The sequence below is a fragment of the Mucor mucedo genome (assembly GCF_025094135.1).
Source record: "Mucor mucedo strain NRRL 3635 chromosome Unknown EV154scaffold_148, whole genome shotgun sequence".
NCBI classification, from domain to species: Eukaryota; Fungi; Mucoromycota; class Mucoromycetes; order Mucorales; family Mucoraceae; genus Mucor; species Mucor mucedo.
Window position 1 is genome coordinate 40064 of NW_026252432.1, and position 13660 is coordinate 53723.

The following is a 13660-nucleotide window of genomic DNA, read 5'->3' on the forward strand; positions in this document are numbered from 1 at the left end:
TACTGCCTGTAAAGCACACTTCTGTACATGTGCCCAAGTTGAAAACTAACTCTCGAGTGTCTGAATTTTATATTGAAGGAGCAAGCATTGGACTATTAAAGATATCTTAATCTACCACTAATTAATGCGAAAACAAAGAGACTCACAAATAGAGGGCATTTGTTCATTTCTCAACGAAATCGATGTCACAACTTTCTCATGCCAAATTCTCACTTTTTAAACTTTTCTTAATACAATTAATAGGGTTAATGGTCATCTTAATCTACAGGCCCGTAATCTTAACTATTTTCAACGATACTATTTTATTTTATTTAATTTACAAGTTACTCTTCAACGTGAGCTTTCTTCGTTGGAGATTGGGGTGAGGAGACATCCTCATCTTCTTCGAGGGCGCGCTTCACTCCAGTTACAACCCCCAAGTCAGCTTCCTCCATCTTTGCTTCTACAACCGATTCCTCCGCTGTGGGGAGTTCTGCTGTTTCTGTTTCTGTTGTTTTAGTTTCTTCCACTTCTCCATTATTGCCAGCAATATCTTCATTCACCTCGGCATCCGTAGCCTCTTCTTCATTTAAGTCTGCATCGAGATCAGCAGTGGGTGATGAGGTGGCAACAAGATCCTCAATCTCAGCGTCGGCTTCAGTCATAGGAGTAGCTACATTGGCTTCTTCAATTTCTGTCGTAGCTGCAGGGCTTTCAGGTGCTGATGATGGAGTGGGAGCTTCTACTTTCACTTGTACGGGCGTGGAAGGAGCGGCGACAACCTTTGGTGAGCTAACAGCTTCAGCTACAACGGTCTTCGGTGAAACGTTGGCATCAGAAGTAGCAATCTTTGGTGAACCAGAGGCTTCTTGAGTAGCAGCCTTTTGTGCACTGACTTCAGGCGTAACAACAGGCTTTTGCGTGGCGTGGGCATCAGATGTATTTGAAGCAGTATTTGTATCAGAAATGATCGGGCTGTTGGTTTGTGTGGCACTAGGTGAGTCAACCACCGGAGAGGACACTACCGGAGAGGACACTTGGAAAGCAGGAGCTGCGGCCGACAATGCTGATGCTTTGGGAATCTTTAACGCATCAAGTTCCTTTTGCATACGTGTATTCTTGTTTAAAGCCATGGAATTTTGTGCTTTAAGTCTGGTAAGCTCAACAGAGTTAGCTTGCAGAGTGCTACGAGCGACTTCTAATTCACCTTCCAAAGTCGTGATCTTGGTCTTCAACTCTGCTTGGCTAAGACGGAGTGCTTTAACCTCCTCGTTACTCTTGGCTCTTTCTTGTTGAAGCGATCGTGCTCTGATAAGAATATTGTTGTATTTTTTCTGTAATAAAATCAGTCTCATTGCTTTCTCTTTTTTTATTGCATACATACCTCCAGAGTCAAGTAGTCATCGGTCTTGGATTTTAATGATTCCTCAAGCTTCTTCTTTTCTTCGTCAATATCTTCCTTCTCTTTATTGGAAGCATTTTGGTTATTTGCAGTCTATCAATGTAATTTTAGTTAGCAGTGCATCGAGATATATATGACCTTTTTTACTTTACCACTATAGCTGTTTCGGCGACCTTCAACTTTTGTTCGCATTCTTCCAATTTGGTTTTGTATTCCTTTAAGTTTGTGCTCACCTCGTTGAACTTCTTCTTCCATTCCATAGCAAGACGGCCTCTTTCATTTGCCTTGGCAACAAGTGAGCCACGCTCCAATTCAGTTTTCGCCTTGAGGGCTTCCAATTCCTTGATCTTTTCCTCAAGTGCAACCTTCTCAGTCTTGACTTCTTCCAATTCCGATTTGGTATTACTCAATTCGGTCTTAATACGCTCACTCTCAGCAGGATCTACCTTGTTATATTTGGATAGCAGTTGTGCTGAACGAGCAGACCATTCCTTTTGGGATTTGTTGAGAATTTCAATTTCTTTTTGAGCGATGTCAAGCTGTCCCTTTAAAGCTCCGATTTCAGCTATTTTAAAAAGGTTATAAGTTTTGTGCAAAGTTAAAAGAGGATGTTAATTTGACTTACAAAGTAAAGGTGATATCTCTTCTTGTTTCTTTTGTAATTCGGACAAAGCTCGTTCTTGCTGTTGCTTCAAAGCCGTATTCTCTTGGAAATAGACCAAGTTCTGTGCTTGGAATGCGTTGCATTGAACGATATATTGTTGAATGGAAGTATTAAGGCTGGCACTCGAATTCTTATTTTGCTCACGAAGTTCTTGAAGCTCTGCTGAAACGTTGGTAAACTGTTGCTTGAGAGGTAAGAGTTCAGACTGAGCACGCTCACGAAGTTCGCGTTCATAACGATACTTGCTCTCGTTAGCATCTTTTTCGATGCGAAGGGTGATCGTGGCTTCGCGCAATTGTTTAAGAGTTTCCTGAGCAGTTCCCTCAAAAGCTGTACTATCAACATTTCCATTATTTTCGATTGAAACTTGCCATTCAGCATGCTTATTAAGGAGTTCTTCGACACGAGCAGCCAAAGCTTCCCGTTGCTTTTCGGAATCAAGCAAGCTCTTCTTCAAACTTCCTTCGAATTCAGTCCACTGAGCAGCCTCACGCTTATATTCTGCGGTTACATTTTCGATGGTAGCAGTAGATGCATCTGCCTTGGCCTTGTATTCCACGATTTCATTACTGAGATTTGAAACGTCAGCACGTAGCGTTTGAATAGTTTGACGATATTCTTCAGTTGCCTTTGTCTGAGCATCCAATTTAGTTTCTGCGCTAGAGTAGGCAGCGTCCTTTTCTTCTAATGCTTGACGCAATGCCTTGAGATCATTATCCTTATTCAGGTTTTCAGTATCCAATGCATCAACCTTAGCTTCTAATTCTCGCTTTTCCTTAATCAATTCAGATTGTGTGGATAGGACCTTTTCATGCATGACCTTGTACTCTGCAACATTTTTATCGGCTTCAGCTTGTACAACACCGACAGCGGCAGTCTTGATTTCGAGTTCTTTCACCAACTTGTCAATATGAACTTGGGTATTGGTGATATAATCAGCATGTTCCTTGGAAAGTTCCTCGATTTTCTTTTCATTATTTTCTATAACAGTATGGTAAGTTTCGATGTCATGTTCCAAAACACGAATACGATCCTCGGCACTAGCTAAACTGTGGATATGGTCGTTACAACTTGTGGACTCTCCAGCGGTAGGTGAATCGGATGTAGATAAGTTTTGAATTTGCTCTTCAGCTGCGGCCAACTTAGTTTGAGCAATAATTCTATCTTGGTTAACCTTGGAGAGCTGTTGTTCGACATCAGCGATCTTCTCTTTAAGCAAGCGAACTTCAATAACAGACTCTTTGTATTTATCCTGAATCTCTTGTTGATCAATTGACTTGTAATTATCCAGTTCTTTTTCTGCTGTGGCTAATGTATCGCGTGCGTGCTGTAATTCACGGTTCAAGTGTTCAATTGTTTCCTTGTTTTGTTCGGCATTCTCTTTAGAGGACTCGTTGAATGCCTCCATGCGATTGTTGATGGCCTCCAATAGATGGGTCATATGAACCTTGCTAGCAGATTCGGTATTTACAGCATCTTTCATAGTGTTATAGGCGGTGATGGCGGATTCGAGCCGGCTTTCGAGGGAGATCTTTTCCGTATCAAGATCGTGAACCTTATACTCGAGGTCTCTCAGCTTTCCTTTAGTGATTTCAAATTCAGAATCCCTATTGCTGGAATATTCTTGTAAATCACTCTTTTGATTGATCAAATTCAATTTCTCGTTTCGGAGGTTGTCAATCGAGCTCTTTAAACTAGCTTGAATCTTCACGGCCTGTTCAAGTTCCGACTTTAAGCAGCTGCATTCATATTTAGCCTCAGTAGCAGAATTACGAGCAGCCTCAAGTTCTTTGCTAAGTCCAGCAACTTCTACACGAACTTCTTTGGTGTAATCCTGAACGGCGACATCTTTCTCCTCGTTTTGACGACATTGAATCTGCTTCATTTGTTCAAAGTGGTCCTTGGCATCTCCATCTCCAATTTGGCTAACTAAATTTTTATAGTTCTGACATTCCTTTTGGATGATTTCCAAACGATTTTGCAAGTTGGTTTGTTGAGTTGAAAGATCCATAACAGTTTGTCGTGCTTCATCTAAGGCAGTTTTGTAAGATTTGACATCGATATTCTTCTGGGTATTATCTCGTGTCATTTCCTCCGTCCTCTTCTGGAGTTCTTGCTTTAAAGTCACAACTTCATACGTAAGTTTCTGGTTAAGATCTTGGAGGGATGCGACATCCTTAAAGATGAGTTGGTCGTGGGGAAGTTCAGGAGTCACTTGTGCGGATCCTAATAAGTCGGCACTATTCTTGAGTTCGGCAGGAATAGGCTGGTTGCGTCTTTGTACATCACTTAAAAGATACTGCAACTGATATGTAGTAGATGTCAAAGTAGACTTTAAAGAATCACGTTCTCCCTTCATTTCGTTTAGTTGATTCTCTAACTGCTTGTTTTCGTTTAAAGCGTTCTTGTTAGCGTCCTGTTCCTTTTTCAGGAGGGTATTTGTGAAGTCATTATTACGTTTCGACTCAACCAATTCTCGATGTAATCTGTTAAAAAGATTTTCTTTTTCGTTTAATTGGCGCGTCATCGTTTCGACAGTGTTGGTAGCTTGAGTAGAACTTGCCACGGCCTTTTCATAATTTGCCTTTAATCGAAAGAAATCATCATAAATATCCGCTGGATGTCGATTCAACTTTTCATAATCACGCATTAGATTAAGCAAGTGACTTGCTGATTGTGTGTTGTTTGAAGAGGTGGCGGCACCTGTTAACTTTTCAAAATGCTCTTTACGAAGCTCCTGTTCCTGTTTCAAGGTAGCTTCCAATTCGGTAATTTTTAATTGTAGAGCATCTCTTTCGCCAGCGATCGAGCTGATTGTAGCTTCATAAGTTGATGTCTTTTTTTGGGTATGTGTGACATGCTCTTCATACAAGAGGGAAAGTTCTTGATATGACCTACTTGTAGCCTGCAGGCTTAATTTCGCATTATCTCGTTCTTGAACGGCTGTTGTGAGTTTGTTGCGGATGGTGAGCATTTGCTCTTCCAATTGCCGCTTTTCGAATAAAACTTCTCGAGTAGAGTCGGAAGCTGTGTCCTTTTCTCTTTCCAGAGTTACCATTTTTTCTTCTAGTTCCCGGCGTTCTTTAATCTTGTGTAATAAGAAGGTCAGTTTTATATCTTTAAAAAAAGTAGTTGAACATACACTTTGATGTCTGTACTTTTCATGGTCTTGCTGAAGAGAGCGCAAAGTAGTTTCCAGCTGGGCTTTTTGGTTTATGGTAACACTAAGTTTCCTATCCAAATTATGTCTAGTATCCTAATATATTTCATAATAAAAAGGTAAGTATCTACTACAAAACGCGTTAATATACTTACTTTGAGTCGAAGAAGTCCAGTTTTTAATTCTTGCGTTTCACAGTCTTTAGCGGCCAGCTCTTGTTGTAAATGAGCGAGCTTGTCTTGAACTGTTCTCAAAGCCTCTGAATTTACATGAAAAAAATTTAGGTTGCGGAAGAAAAAAAGAAAAGAAAGGAAACAACAAAAGAAGTGCTTAAGAGAGTAATCAAGACTTACCTCGCTTTTCGTTTAGCTGCTCTAAACTTTGGGCGTTAAGGTGGCGTAAAACATTCTCGTTTTTGACGAGAAGTTGGAGTTTGTCATCCAATTGCTGCTTTTCGAGTTCCGTAGCAGCTTTTAAGGACTTAAGAAATTCCAATTCACTCTTGCATTTAACTGCCTCTGATTCTTTATAAAAAGAAACGCAAAAAATAGGCATCAGCATCTAGAGGTACTAATCTTACAAGAGAAATACTTACGTAAAGATAGATTTTTTTCAGACACTTCTTTGAAGTTAGATTGCAAGTCAACTATTTGTTGCTGCAATTTATCAAACTCCAAGGCTATTCGTACACGATAAGTTAATACTAAAAATCCAGTGCGCTATCAGTATTGCTCAAGTACCTTTTTTCAAACCAATCGCATCTTCACTTGTCGTGGACATTTCGATTTCTTTTGGAGAGATAAAAAAAGAAAAGAAAAAAGTGTTTGCTGCGCGCCTAAATCAATCAGTTGTGATGTCATCGTTTTTTTTTCTTGGGTGGCGAAACAGCAACTAAATAAAAATTTGCATTCGGAAGGATAATTGGCTATCAGCATAAAAGCAAATCTGGATTCCCTTATTTTAAAAGTCTACTGATTGGTGGTATCTGGCTATAAGAGCACTTCTACGGCTATACAAAAGCCTAAAAAGTGAACACAGAAATCAAACTCAAATATATTTTAAACTCTGTTTATGCATTATGGGTCTTTATTTCGCTCTTTCTCTCTTTATTAGACGTACACTCTATAAAAATACACCTGTTATTATTTTAAATCAAGACTATCAAAATCCTGGCTTATGAATGTTTGCTACAAATAGATGAACTGTCAGTGGGTGGTGTGGGAGGGCGACTTTTTGCTGTCGGAGTTTGTGGCCCATCATGGAGTGGTTTTCTCGCTGTGTAAGATGTCCACTCCATATAAGAACGATATTCATCGAGTTCTTCTTCCATACTTGCAGTAATAAGACGACTTATATCTTGTGTACTGACACTGTTTATACTGCATATCCAGCTTGAAAGGTTTCGCAGACCTCTTTCTAACCAATCTTTTGACAGGTAGCCGATCAATTTTAACTCTAAAAAAGGGAAATGTTAGTGAAACCGAACCCGATAAATACAACTAAATCATTACCATCTGTATCTGCCCATTCACCTAACGGCACTGCTCTTGACTTTTTGGTAATTTTTATAAATCCAGTGTCCTCTAAAAACTGATTCAGTTTGACTGCAATGGCTGCCTCCACACCAGCATCTTCAAAAAACTTTCTGAAGAACATATTTACTTTATGGGTGCAAGGGCCTGGCGATAGTACACCCAAAGCTAAATTTTCTTGAAAATTAAATATGGGTAATCTGATAAAATCACACATATGTATACACGTACACATATCTACTTACAATGTTCTGACATTTCTATCCAGCCACCCGGTTTTAAAATTCGAAAGGATTCATTCAAGACATTTATCCATTTGGATGGCGGAGCATTGATAAACCAAACATCTCTCATCATAACAAAATCAACCGAACTATCGTCAAAACTCTCTAAGCCTGTAGAATAGGTATGTATGACAACGTGTCTAAATTTAAGGTTTGGGCACTCGTGTTGCAGATTCGACAGTGTGGCCTCCTTGAAATCGACACCAATGACTTGCGCCTGCGGAAACAGAGTGGCCATTTCCATATCCCACACACCTATGCCACAGCACCAGTCAACAATTACTTCAGGAGCGATTAGGTTTGCTCTATATATGCCTTTCCATATATGTTTTAGTAAATAATGCTAAAAAATTGGAAATAATCATATGTTAATTAATCCCCCATTAAATTGTTCCAGCTAAACTTTACTAGTCTCTGTTGCCTATCCTTTTGCTTTCTTCGATCCGTGTCGTTACTTGGTCGAAGATAAAAATCCGAGACAATATCTTGTCTATGCTCGGAATGAGTAGGTGATGATGGTGAATAACTATTTAGCCATTTATGCACCAACATATCTTGGGTCTGTAAGGTGGGATCGCCTCTCAGTGAAGTTTCTATTAGTGGTTTATTAGACCGAACTTTATTGAGTTGCAATTGGAAATCATCATTATTAATATCATCATCATCATTTCTGTCCAGTGAACAATTAGCTAAGCGGGATGCCATTTGTTGTGGTACAGAAGGATCATTTGAAGACCCCACGTTTTGGTCATATAGAGCAGATGCTTTTTCAGCCGCCGTGATCATTGGACTAGAGCTGAGTGGTAGTTGCTCTATTGATGATATGGGTGAATTGGTCCCTCTTTCATCTTGCTCGGAGGATCTTCGCTTAAATAAACTTTTCTTGTTTGATAAATTACTGCTGGTTATCTCCGATGTATTTGTGCTGGATTGCTTTCTATGTAAATTGCCATGTAATTTGCCGATGAGCCCTTTTGGTGATGAGGTGGGGTCACTTAACTTTCTTGAATTATTTGCGCCCATCAATAAAAAATTTCGAGAAGAGGGGGAACATTATAAAAAGAAAGAAAACAAAAAACAAAAAAACGAAAAGAAGAGTCTCGGGAAATAGTTGAAGAAGCTTAATTTTATTTGTAGTGAGAAGGTTCATCTTCTGGATCTACTAGCGGCGGCTAGTCTTCTTCTCTTGCCTGTAGGCGACGCTGATGATTCGCTTTCTTCTTGTTGCCACTTCACCCTTCTATCCTCTAATATTCTACAGATAAAGTTGGATCAGTCTATGAAGCAAGACATTTTTTCTCGTATTTGTATTACTTTGCTAATCTTGCTTCCAGTTCCTGCTGAATATGTGGTAATTTATTTAATCCAATCTTTAATCGAATTTCATTGACTTGGTCTAGAATAAGGGGTGAGACTATCAGTTATCACGCATTCTATGTGTCGCGTAATGTTTCTTACCCTGCAAAGGTTCATACTGTTCGTTTTTTATTTTATTAACAGATCGTTCCAGATCGTCACTTTCTTTTGTTAGTGATTGTTCGACTTCTTGCAGCTAATTAATGACATTGGCCGTCAGATTTGGGCTCGTTTGGCTTTATTTTTGGTTTTATAAAATACATACCGATTCTAGATCCTGATTAATATTTTGCAGCATTTCTCGTAATAACTTCTTTTCTCGTTGTAAGCGTTGTCTTTCTGAATTTGTTTCTTGTAGTAAACTTTTTTTAGAATCTAAAACCTCTGTTTTTGACATTAATGTTGCTTTGCAGTCAACTAAAGATTGTGTCTTTCGTCTAGTATTTGATACAATGGTCATGATCACGTTTTAAAAGTTGCTAATAGATGCTTACTGTAACAGCTCCAGTGAATTCATTTGGGTTTTTAAAAGGTTCGAGTCTACATTACTGCTAGTCATGATATGTGTGTAAGAAGGGTGGTGAAGAGGGATTGAGAGGTGAAGAACACTGAGCTTAAAGAAAAAATGCGGGAAAAAGTGACTGTTACAAGTGATCTTCCCTTTAATGATGGCCTTATATGGGGGAGGAGAAATGGTTTTTCTTATTTCAACCCCCCTGCTTTCAAATTATGTTTCGTGCATTAGGTAAAATAAGATCAGTGAACCAACGATGGAATGACTAACACAAAGACGCACTGTAGTTAACTCTACAACAAATTTGATTACAAAGACTTTATCACCTTTGGGACAATCAGCCCGCAACATGTCCAAATTAAAGTCTCATTCTGGAGCCAAGAAGAGGTAAACAACAAAAGGGAGTCACAAGGTAGTAGGTTGAAAGGCTAATGGAAAATTAAATAGATTCATGCCTACTGCTAATGGTAACTATAAGCGTTGGCAGGTTGGTCTTCGTCATTTGAATTCCGGCTTCTCTGCTGAAAGAACCAACCGTCTTTCTAGAACTGTATTTGTTGACAAGACACAAAAGCGAATGCTTAGAAAGGCTTTGCCCTATTCTTGTTCTAAATAAACATGAAGGAATTATGATTGTAAATAATAAATAGAAGATTTTAATGTGATACACATGATGATGATAGTTGCAAAAATGGGAAAGAGAGAAGGGGAGTCCCTGACGTATTTTAGGTGGTACAATCGCAATCAGCAACCATTGAGGTATGGTCAGATCTATGTGTGATGTAGTAGCACGAGTATCGTAGAGAGGATAAGGAATAAAGGTATGATATCATTTCATTGAAAGTATCATTAATTAATTTATTATTCTTAAGATACATATTCATTTACTTTACCGTAGAACTGGACCTGATTTTGATTTAATGGGCAAACTGTTTTACAATGATCCCATGGTTTTGCAATCATTAATATATCGCCTTTGGTGTATCTGACCTCGTTAATGTTGACTCGGTTTGATTCATCCGTATTTATACTCTTTATTATAAACTTACGTTGTTTGTTTATTGGTACAAAGCTTTCACTAATATAATATTGTCTAAGATTTCTTTCACAGCTTCTCCTCGTATCTTGTCATCTTTATCTTTTTAAATTTTCTAAACACAACTCTATGGATTCTACGCATATACATATGGGTATGACTCCATTGTCAGATCTTTAAAAATCTGGAAAGCGGACATACTACAAAATACAATTGATATTCTAGAGAAACCAAACACATATCATTACTAGTCAAAAAAATATCCCACAGTAGCTACCATTGGATCCATTGGAGATTTATCGATGTATTCTGGTATGAGATAATACCGACAAGAATTTCTTTAACCAGAATTAGGATATCGTATCCAGAAACTGTTTTCATCAACAACTTTAAACTTTATCTTAAATTCAATACTTGAAAAGCCTTTGATAGCAAACATGAGAATATTTGGATACAATTTATATCGGTGACATGCTGAAAGCGGTAGTTTATAATCCTATTCATATACTCAATCAGGATGGGTGGTTTGCCCTCAGGCGCGTAAACAACGTCAGGCCTTTTCCCATCCGTCGTCTACTCATTTATAACTAAGCATAATCGCTTGCTGAAACATGTGCATATAAGTACAATGTTTACTGTAACATTTAGTGATTTGGCATTTAAAGTAATTTGAAAGTTATAATATGACTTATAAGTACATCATAACTGACATCGCTAATGCTACTAGATATATCTTCGCCCATAAGTCAACCACGCTTCGTTTTCTTATTAACTAATGCCCAAAATGGGACAATGGATGAATGGGGAGGTATACATATGTCTTTGCAGCCTTTACTTTCAATTTTCCGTAATACCGGCCTGAGTTTACGAATAGAGGTACTATTGAAAAGAATATAACAACCCGTCTAGGTTGCATCAAGATTTATTACACTAAGAATCCTGCTCATAAACTTGTTAAAATGAGCAATAGTCGTACCTTTTGGCATGGGTTTATAATTGACTCCTTTCGTAATACTTCCACTATAAAGCAGTGGTGTAATTAATATGTATGTCTCTAGTCCGCGCTCTCGAGGATTTTCAAGCACACAGTCTATGAATGTTTTCACGATGAGGTCCTTGTAAACGTTGTAGAACTTCAACTTTTTAACTGAGAACTCTTCATTTTTTTTTTCAGGGCGCTTTACACTCAAGTAAGTATGTCAAGAAGTATACTGAGATCAACACTGGGATCATCGACAAGTGTTGCAACATTCTCCATGGGATCGTAAATTACATAAAGAAATTTTCTTGTTCATCTTTATAAAAACAATGTTCAACATTTTGTTATATTTTATCAGGAAGAGAGAGAGGAGCAAAAACCCAGATGTGGAAGATGCGATCAATTAGGCACAATCTTCGAGTCAGTTTAAGTTAGCCTGTTTGACAAACAAACTTTAAGCTCACGACTTTTTATAAGTTCCGACTTTTTTTGAGTAAACGCCAAATTCCATAGGCTTGACTGTATCCATGAATAAATTACTTGTTTTTTTAAAAGACAAATAACCCCGATAGAAAACTAAAAAGGATCGGGGAACCCATACTAACTAAAAAGTTTTTACAAAAAAAAAAAAAAAAAAAAAAACAAGAATTATCATTATTGAAACTTGGGGAATGCAATAAAGGAAAAAGGAAGAATCATAGCTTAATCAGGATTTGATCTTTTCCTAAATTTATGCACAATGACCTCTATTCTTTCATCACTGTTAAAATTCGGAATCCTGTGCGGATTTGTTTATCGATCAATATATTTGGACCCACAACTTTTTTTTTTTTTTCTACATATTCTCATTTAGGTTAAAAGTAATCTGGGTTTAATCACGGAGGTTGATTTATTATCTATCTTCTCTTTTTGTAACTCTGGCCATTGTTAATATAAAAGCGCTGACTTTTGTTTTCTTCTTTTCCATTTTCTGTCTTCTTCAATGTACTATTAAAAAAAAATGAATTATTCTCTTCCATCTGAAATCATCTCAAATATCTTTGAATACGTCTCAATGACTGATCTCGTCAGAGTTGAACGTACCTGTAAATTATTCCAATCATTTGCTTTATGCGAAATTGAAAAACGAATTATTCGTTCATCAAAAGATGAATGGGGAATCTTGGTACGTTTTCAATTATTTATAGGCCTACCTTATATATGCTAACATTTTGTATTACTTTAATAGATTCATTTAGGTCAAGTACTTGCCAATCCCGTCAGATTCGATCCAGAAACCAAACTTGCGTATTATGCTGTCGCCATGGATCCTGTGAAGATCAAGACAATGTTTGATCATCGTCGACCCATTCACTGCTCTCTATTAAGAAAGAACATGACCAAAAAGTCAAACAACATCAGATATCAATCCTACAGCGAAAAAGGTTTCATCATCACAGTCGAAAAAGGAATGCAAGAAGGCAAAACATTACAATTGGATGTTAAAAATGAATTATGTCAGGTCCATGCATCGCTGACCCGATTACCATCAGCTGCTGCTAATATTCATCATCAGCATACAAAAGAAGAAAATACTCTGCTGAAAAGTGCTCAGCCAATCAAATCTATGGCTCCTTCCCCATTGACTTATACCCTCCAAATCACAGAATTGTGCTTACCCTTATCAACCATTGCAAAATAATCAAGGGGAGCTGGTTTTCCCTTTCTTGTAATTATACCCCCTCTCTTTTCTTTTTTCTAAATATCATATACACTGTATGTTTACAATATTACTATCGGCATCTAAAAAATAAATCAAGTAAATTTGCCTTAATTTGTCGTGGTCTTAACTAAAGATTTATGTCGTGTTGCTTGACTAGTAACCTGCCGTGATAAAATAGATGAGACGCACGATATGTTCTCACACTGGAAGAAAGCTTGTGTTGTAGCACACATTATAGCTCGAAATATGCAACTATTTTTTTTTTCTGCTATCGACGTCAGCTGTTCAAGCCTGAACTGCGCCATTGGATAGATACCGTTAAAGCTTATTTGTTTGTGGTGCCTTGATATTTTAGACTATAACCTTTCTAGTTCTTTTTACCTAGACTGGGTCAATGACGGGTAGACAAGGTGTGGCTGAACTCACACTGATTTCACGATTAAAACGTATTCAGTATCACACCCCTACTAGGAGAATCAAAGCAGAATATAATCTGAATATGCTTAACAAATGATACAGGTGGCACCCTCAAATCTAAACACAGGAATTCTATGCAATTATCTATTTCAGGAACCGATTATCAAACAGCTATCGTGGATTAGACTCTAAACAAGTATCCTGCAGTAATTTTGCTGGATATGGAATCATCACCCACCTAGGTCATCACTCCGACGCTGTTTTGCTTTTCGGGTCACCCAGCCAAATCTTAAAAAAAAAGGTGGTGTGGCAATAGGAATTAAATCGTGCCCTTTTTTTTTCAGAAACAAAAAATAAAAGTAACACCGTCTTATTTTAATAGCGTTACTATTTAAATTATATTATTATTTGAACATCTTTTTTAAGCCATGCATCCTACTTCTTCCCCCTCACTAAATAACTAAAAATGATTTTCGTTGTTTCTTTTACAAGAGAAAGAAAAGAGACCCCATGATAAATCAAAACAGAGGGAGTACATATTGCGGCTTAATTAGAATGCATTTAGATTCCCGCTTTAAATGGCTCAATGCCCTTTTCTGAAGCGACCACGGGAAATATGAATTGACATCATGGTT

General features: G+C 37.8%; 6 protein-coding genes across 6 annotated transcripts; 2 read left to right on the top strand and 4 right to left on the bottom strand.

Annotated features, from left to right (window-relative positions):
- Positions 1–186: 186 nt before the first annotated feature.
- On the bottom strand, positions 187–6014 carry EV154DRAFT_577290 (uncharacterized protein). Its single transcript, XM_051606521.1, has 8 exons — positions 5946–6014; positions 5801–5884; positions 5559–5729; positions 5361–5464; positions 2007–5301; positions 1534–1946; positions 1364–1474; positions 187–1313 (listed from the first exon to the last, which is right to left on the bottom strand). The coding sequence occupies exons 1-8, from the start codon at positions 5983–5985 to the stop codon at positions 324–326; spliced, it is 5208 nt and encodes a 1735-aa protein (XP_051452342.1). The 5' UTR covers positions 5986–6014; the 3' UTR covers positions 187–323.
- Positions 6015–6214: 200 nt separating this feature from the next.
- EV154DRAFT_451596 (S-adenosyl-L-methionine-dependent methyltransferase) lies at positions 6215–7684 on the bottom strand. The gene is made up of 4 exons (XM_051597251.1): positions 7430–7684; positions 6983–7364; positions 6717–6905; positions 6215–6660 (listed from the first exon to the last, which is right to left on the bottom strand). The coding sequence occupies exons 1-4, from the start codon at positions 7571–7573 to the stop codon at positions 6380–6382; spliced, it is 996 nt and encodes a 331-aa protein (XP_051452343.1). The 5' UTR covers positions 7574–7684; the 3' UTR covers positions 6215–6379.
- A 7-nt stretch (positions 7685–7691) lies between these two features.
- On the bottom strand, positions 7692–9122 carry EV154DRAFT_526184 (uncharacterized protein). The gene is made up of 5 exons (XM_051603370.1): positions 8872–9122; positions 8643–8814; positions 8480–8573; positions 8336–8417; positions 7692–8276 (listed from the first exon to the last, which is right to left on the bottom strand). The coding sequence occupies exons 1-5, from the start codon at positions 8934–8936 to the stop codon at positions 8168–8170; spliced, it is 522 nt and encodes a 173-aa protein (XP_051452344.1). The 5' UTR covers positions 8937–9122; the 3' UTR covers positions 7692–8167.
- On the top strand, positions 8751–9631 carry EV154DRAFT_68117 (50S ribosomal protein L35). Its single transcript, XM_051607728.1, has 2 exons — positions 8751–9278; positions 9339–9631. Exons 1-2 carry the CDS (start codon positions 9241–9243, stop codon positions 9505–9507), a joined length of 207 nt encoding a protein of 68 aa, XP_051452345.1. The 5' UTR covers positions 8751–9240; the 3' UTR covers positions 9508–9631.
- Positions 9632–9758: 127 nt separating this feature from the next.
- EV154DRAFT_555773 (uncharacterized protein) lies at positions 9759–11548 on the bottom strand (the record flags this gene model as incomplete). Its single annotated transcript, XM_051605299.1, has 6 exons — positions 11140–11548; positions 10904–11083; positions 10763–10806; positions 10273–10423; positions 10129–10148; positions 9759–9923 (listed from the first exon to the last, which is right to left on the bottom strand). The coding sequence occupies exons 1-6, from the start codon at positions 11183–11185 to the stop codon at positions 9759–9761; spliced, it is 606 nt and encodes a 201-aa protein (XP_051452346.1). The 5' UTR covers positions 11186–11548.
- On the top strand, positions 11549–12651 carry EV154DRAFT_68161 (uncharacterized protein). The gene is made up of 2 exons (XM_051607729.1): positions 11549–12071; positions 12135–12651. Exons 1-2 carry the CDS (start codon positions 11907–11909, stop codon positions 12585–12587), a joined length of 618 nt encoding a protein of 205 aa, XP_051452347.1. The 5' UTR covers positions 11549–11906; the 3' UTR covers positions 12588–12651.
- Positions 12652–13660: the final 1009 nt, after the last annotated feature.